The sequence below is a fragment of the Sesamum indicum genome, linkage group LG5, assembly GCF_000512975.1.
Source record: "Sesamum indicum cultivar Zhongzhi No. 13 linkage group LG5, S_indicum_v1.0, whole genome shotgun sequence".
NCBI classification, from domain to species: Eukaryota; Viridiplantae; Streptophyta; class Magnoliopsida; order Lamiales; family Pedaliaceae; genus Sesamum; species Sesamum indicum.
In genome coordinates, this window is record NC_026149.1 from 18,821,520 (window position 1) to 18,828,656 (window position 7,137).

Here is a 7,137-nt window from a genome sequence, read left to right on the forward strand (position 1 = left end):
AAACATCAAGCAAATCAAACTCAAATTTAATTTGGTAACATATCTTAACTTGAGAGTTGAGACGAAGTAGGGCAAAAATGTAGGATTGTGACAGCCCGCCAGCGTCGCATGAGAGTTTTGATCAACATACATACGTACTTTTGTCTTAATTGTCAATCATTTTCAGTACACAACCCACCTCACCCTTCACTCATTAATTCCGAAATTGACTCACTAATGTTGTAGTATTATCAACCACGATACGATGCTCATCTTGGATTTTTCTAATGGGGGTGGCAAACGGTCGGGCTATGGTGGACCCGGGATCTGTCGTGCCAAGTTTGGGATGGATACAGGCTCCGCCCCTTTCTGTTATAAAATTCGTCAGGACTGATCGATTTGATTGACCCGAGTTTTTAATTTTTATTTTTTAATATATAAAAAAAATGAACAAGCAGCAGGACGAGCAATAAGGGCGAGCGAGGCAAGGGTAGAAAGCAGCGAGGCAAAGGCAGAGAGCAGCGAACAACGACACCAACAAAGGTAGAGAGAGGGCCAGTGGTAGAAGAGAAGAGAAAAGCCGTAAGAGACATTGTAAGGTGGAAATACCTCAAGAGGGATCTCCAAGCAAACCCAAAATCCTAACCAACTATTATAATAACTAAGGGTACACAACCCTTCACAAAATTACAGATTAAGATATACCAAAATAATTACAGATTGTAAATAATATACTCACAAAGACAGAAATATTTTGCACAAGACTCAGAGAGCCTGATCCAATAAGGCCGTGTTTACTACATGAGATTAAGCAGTACACCCGGCTCAATCCCTTACATTAGTCTGTTTACCTACGAAATGTGAGACCCGGTATTTAAAGTGCAAGCTCGGTATAATGATGGATGAAACGTGGGATATGATTCCGACCAAAAGAGGTGGGATATGATTCCCGACCAGCTATCCCATCTTTTACGCTTAGGTGCTTTGCTTTTAATACCCTTAAGATAGCTATGCCAAATGACGAATTTATCCTTCTACACCTACCGACTTAAATTTGCTATCACCTTTTCCATTTAAAGCAGCGTCTTCTTCACCGGTGCAAAAAGAGGCAGAAACGGAAGGGCTTCGACAGAGCAAGCCTCCTTGTTGTCCTAAGGTGAGTTCATTGTGGCCGCTGACTTGGGTCTCGGTGACGTTGTTACTGTATAACTTCTTATTTTACCCTCTACTATTACATTGTACATATTTGTTTTTAAGGTAAAACTCTTGTCAATTTTTCTTTTTTTGCCAAGAATCCTCGCCGCAGCAGCCATTAACGTTGTTGCCGCCAGTCTGCTTCGCATTCAGTTGTGTTGTTTCTGGTTAGCTCAGGAATCCCTCGAGATCTGTAGGTGAGTTTTTGCTAAAAACCCTCAATTTCTTTTCTAAGCTCGTTTGGTGCCATTTCAGTAATGTTGTAAGCTAATCATAGAACAATAGGGCCGTTATGCTCATTACTAAACTTGTTGAAGAGATGAAATATAACCAAGGTATATCTTTTTGATCAGAGGTTGAATCGATCATCAGAAGAAGAATTAGGCCAAAAATTAGGATACATTCTGGAAAAATCAAACTTCCATCAAAGAGAAGCAAATGAAAGGCTTTCATAAAAATTCTTGTGAAGTTATATACAGTTTAACATTGTGAAATCTTGGATGCTTGGGTTCAGGCCACTATTTTTTTTTTTTTAAAGAGCGATTGTGTAATTTTACCGAATCATTACACGGCTTCGTCGTTCTCATTGTATACCACATCAACACAGTATATCATCTACAAATGTTACATGAAATTTTGCAACAAAATTTTCCCTTCATTTCACTTTTTCTTCACAATAGAACAATGTTGTGTTGTTTGCAAATTGTGTCATCTAGAAAATGTGTGGGAAGTATGGATTATCTTTGGTATTGCGATCGTGATAATTTTTTAGTGTGAATAAATGTTTTTTTGCTCTTTAGGATGACGTCAATTCAAAGAGTTATATTGGCTTTAATTATTTTACAACAACTGATGGACGAGATTACAGTCGCTCTGACTATATTTACTTATATTGCAAAACACCTCACCTCCCCAAACCCTACTCGTGACCGGTCTTGGCCTCTGAGATACTTAATCAATACTAGGATACTGGACCAGGTTCTTCACCTGTATAGGCTAGTTTCTGTTTTCGATGAGTCTTGCCTGCATAACCTACGTATGGACCGTAATGCCTTTAGATGGCTATGCTATCTACTTAAGTATTCTGGAGGCATTTTGCAAAGCAAACATCTTAGCGTACCGGAGCAAGTTCCGATTTTTCTTTGTGTGGTAGCCCATCATAAAAAGAATTGTGTGGTGAAGCATGATTTTCTACGATCTGGCCAAAAAATTAGCAAACATTTCATTGTGTCCTAAAGTAAATAATTAAATTGTACAATGTCCTGCTAGCTCGGCTGACTCCGATTATAGAGGAATGCGCGGACCCTTGCTGGAGATGGTTTAAGGTACTAGTACTATTATTTGTTTGTTTGTCGATTAAGAATTCATTCTAATATGCTTATTGCTACTTACATGTTCTGATTACATTTACCTATAATTTTCGATTGTAATTCATACTATAGGGATATCTCGGGGCTTTGGATGGCACGTTCAGTGATGTGCGAGTACCCGAACATGAAAAGAGACTGTACCGAACACGCATAGGTCAAGTGGCCGCGAGCGTACTTGGGGTGTGCAATCCAACCATGCAATTCATAAATGTCCTTACCGGCTGGGAGGGGAACGCAGCGGATAGCCGTGTTTTACGTGATGTTGTCCACAGACCAGGTGGTCTAAGAGTTCCTACAAGTATCACTTTGCTCCATACATGCTTTCTACACTGTTTATACTGCTTAATATGTGCGTTCTTTATTGTAAATAATAAATTTATTGCATAACGTTCGGTTATACCTTGCATAGGCAATTACTACTTATGTGACTACGAGTATGCAAATGCCGAAGGTTTCTTAACTCCGTACAAAGGTGTTCACTACCATCTAAGAGAATGGGACACTAGTACCGACAGACCGCAGAACCATCAGGAGTTTTTCAACCTCAAGCATTCTTCTGCGCGTAACGTGATTGTGCGTACGTTTGGTCTACTTAAAATGTGGTGGGGTATTTTAAGAAGTCAATCATTTTACCCCATAGGTGCAAAATCAGATAATCTTGGCTTGTTGCTTATTGCACGGTTTTAAGGACTGAAATGCCTAATAATCTGCTAGAAAATGAGTTACCTAGTCTTGGAGATGCTGGAACGGATGTTGAGGTTGGTTGTGTGTGGAATATTGACAGCAGCCCCTCATGGTCTTTTGAAGGGATACAATGGCTACATCCATGTACAATGAGTGGACGAGTTGCCTGTGATGTCACATGCGATTGAACAACCTATATTTTGCCCTTGTTGCTTAGTGCATAACACTACCCGATCCCGAACACAAGTAGGGCAGGTACCCGACCAACGGGTTTGGGTAATTTTATGCAAGTTTAATTTTTTTTTAATATTTTAATTATGAAGCAATGAAATTTTATTCATAAAATAAATTTCAACGGCAAAGAATCACAAGAGACATTCAATTTTTGCAAACATCATTAGCAAACAACATGAACAAAATAATCCATCAAGTCATTACATTCTAACCATCAATTTACAATTACATGTGAAGTACTAGATCCAAAATAGTCCAAACTCCAAAGTAGTCGAGTCAAATATCAATTATGGTTGAATCGACTCCCAATTTTGTTAGTTCTACAAGAAAACAAACAAAAAAAAAAAAACTGAGATTAATATAAATAAAAATATATAGAATTTAATATAAAACAAAGCAAAAGAAAAAATAAAAAGTATCTTGCTCAAACATTTCAATTTCACTTAAATCTTCTTCTATACTTATTAGCTTGGAATCTTTACGGATCCAATTTTGAGCATAAATAATAGCTTGAACAATTTTAGGAGATAGTGAGCTCCTAAATGCATCAAGAACACGACCATCAGTGCTAAATGCGGCATTTGAAGCAACAGTTAAGACAAGAACTGCCAATATATCTCGAGCCATCTTTGAGAGAATCAGAAACCTTTGAGTGTTCACTTTCCACCATTTTAATATATCAAACTTTTCCTTATACTCTTCGACATCCTCACTGAGATACTTCTTTAACTCTGATTTCACGTGATCTTTTCCCCCTGTCATGTACATCATGTACTCTTGTTATAAAGAAAACCTGCGAGTCTCATTCTCTTCATCATGCATAAACATTTTCTTTGATGAGGAAGAAGATGAAGAAACACGACTAGACGATGAACCCGGGCTTTCTAAAGTTCCTTGAATAGTGTGTCCATATCTTAACTTGTAATCATTGAACAACTCATGAAGACCATCTCGTACTCTCTCTTTCATTGCATCACTTTGTCCAATACCACCATATAATTTATCAAAGAAAAATTCTACAAACCCCAATTTGTGACATGGATCAAGTATCACACCATAATACAAAATCATATTCATCTTTTCAATTGATCCCCAATACTTGTCAAATTTTTCTTTCATTTTTCTTGCCATGTCACTTAATTCAATATCATCACTATTCAACCATCTTCGGAGAAGCAAATCAATTTCACATATTTCTGAAACACAATATTAGATGTGACATATGAAGAACCGGAAATGCACAATGTGAGATTGTAAAAATGCTTCAAAAACTTCAATAGCATCTTTGCCCTATCCTAGTGGGATTCAATAGGAACCCCATCAAATGATTTGTTTGAAAGATCAGTCTTATAAGCAAGATCTATATCTTCATATACATCAAATGCCTTTTTAAGACATATCGCAGCTTCTAACATCAAGTAGGTGGAGTTCCATCTTGTAGGTACATCAAGAGACAATAATTTTTTTGTTTCCATGAATTCAGCGCATTCTTGAAATTTTTTGTACCTAGCCGGAGAGTTTCTCATGTACCTAACTGGCCCTCTAATACGAGATATTGCCTCATGCTCATCCTTCCCTTTCAAACCATCCTGAACCACAAGGTTGATTATATGTGCTATACACCTCATGTGCACATATTTTCTACCTAAAATATTTTGACCCCAGTTTTCAAATTTCTTTTTCAAATAAACCATAGCTCCATCATTAGAAGATCCATTATCAAGAACAATCGTAAAAGTCCTATCAATACCCATTCAAGCAAATATTTCTTAACACCTCTACTAACTTCTTCACTTTTGTGTCCGATAATTGGACAAAAATTCAATAATTGGACAAAAATTCAAAATTCTCTTATGTAAATTCCAATCATCATCAATAAAATGAGCAGTGAGACACATGTAATTAACTTTCTGAATAGATGTCCAAGTGTTTGTTGTAATGCAAACCCTTTGAGCATGATTTTTAATAAATGAATTCAATTTTGTTCTTTCATTTACATACATATAGAAAATGTCTTTTGTTATTGTCCTTCTTGATGGAATAGCAAACATTGGACAAGCCACAGACATGAAATGTCTAAATCTAGAATTCTCAATCATTTTAAATGGGAGCTCATCTACAACCAACATATAAGACAAAGCCTCTCTAATTTTCTCTTGATCAAATCTCATCTACAACCAACATATAAGACAAAGCCTCTCTAATTTTCTCTTGATCAAATCTCCAATTGACAAGAGGTGCCTCTTTTTCGCCTAAACGAATTGATTGAAAAGACAATCTAGTCTGATTGGTGGAAACATCATGAGGTTTATTCTTGCAGGATTCAAAGTGGTTCTTTAGAGGCCTAGTTCCATGTACTTTTGGATCGGCTTTGATTTTCCTACTACTATATTTGCATCTAACCTTTTGCGCTTTATCTTTTTCACAGTAAAATTTATAAAAATGATCCCACTAAGGTGATCTAGAAGTCACTACCCTCTTTTTTCTTTTCTTAGAATCAAGTGGAATATCGTCCTCATCCTTTGACATATCCATACCCTTATCAACATCAAAGTCAAGATTATCAACATGATCACCACGGACCTGATTATGAACCATGTTCATATTTATGCCTTAATCTTGAGCATCTGATAAGTCTACAGTAGGTGAAGATTGAGATTGAAAATTCGACATCTGCAAGATTAAAACATCTACATGTAACATACACAAGATAGTCTAAGAATCACTTCAAAATTATGGATATATAAAATTTAGTCAAACAAATTACTGGAAATTGGAAAGTACACCGTAATCTGACGGGAGATTTCATAAATATTAACTACTTTAAGAGCAGACCAAGCTTATAAAAATCAATCTAACGGGAGATGTAAAAAAGGTTTGTAAATTAAAATCAAAATATTGAAGATTCTTCCAACACGGCAAAAACCATCACTGTTTAGTATCATTGCTCAAGATTCTCTTATATGTCTTCATCTTGGATCTTATAGCAACAGAGGCCTGCCCAAGTTTATCTACAGAAGCAACTTTAAACTCAACATGACATTTGCTTGGACAAAAATCCAAAGGGATACTAAATCTTTGGCTGATCCTACATAGAATTTCAATATACTTCTGCAAGCTAAAGCTACTAAAGTAGATATTCACTTGATAATTAGCAATATTCCTTTCATTTGGTTGAAATGCTCTATTGTTTCCTCAACATTAGATGAAAAATACCCTGCCATTATATCCATTTCAAATTTAAGAATAGTTGATCCTTTATGGTAAGCATCCCTGCTGTATGATCATGATTGCACACAAAATACCTTAGAACCATACAAGAAGAGTTGAAAGAGAAGAAAAAAAGTGGACCACAGTCATTAATGTAGTTTGCAGAAACTTAAGGCAGAAGAACTCACAAAACAAGGAGACAAGTATGACTAGCCTTATGAAAGTCTGATATGGAGGAACTTAGAGATGATAGTACAATGCTATTCCTTGCTCTATGTTCATAGGATAAAATGTGCAAGATTTTTAACTCTCACGCCCGGCCATATGTTTCTCAATTATTTCATTTTTTATACTAAAGTTTCATAACTTCTTGGGCATATTATTCCAACAGGTTCAGATTCGAGATGTTATATGTAGGAGCCATTGGCGATCTATGCACACTCCTCAACCCAGAAACTTCTCCAAA

At 36.4% G+C, this 7,137-nt stretch overlaps 1 protein-coding gene and 1 long non-coding RNA gene across 6 annotated transcripts; one reads left to right on the top strand and one right to left on the bottom strand.

Annotated features, from left to right (window-relative positions):
- LOC105162944 lies at positions 439-3,590 on the top strand. 5 transcript variants are annotated; one of them, XR_002287083.1, is made up of 6 exons: positions 443-958; positions 1,059-1,135; positions 1,272-1,370; positions 2,443-2,498; positions 2,616-2,820; positions 2,953-3,587. It is a non-coding gene; the product is annotated as an uncharacterized LOC105162944 (long non-coding RNA). The 5 variants fall into 5 exon arrangements; XR_847883.2 differs by having other exon boundaries at positions 444-958; positions 1,062-1,135; XR_002287084.1 differs by having other exon boundaries at positions 444-914; positions 1,062-1,135.
- LOC105162972 (zinc finger BED domain-containing protein RICESLEEPER 2-like) lies at positions 4,757-5,215 on the bottom strand. The gene has a single exon (XM_011081154.1). The coding sequence runs from the start codon at positions 5,213-5,215 to the stop codon at positions 4,757-4,759; it is 459 nt and encodes a 152-aa protein (XP_011079456.1).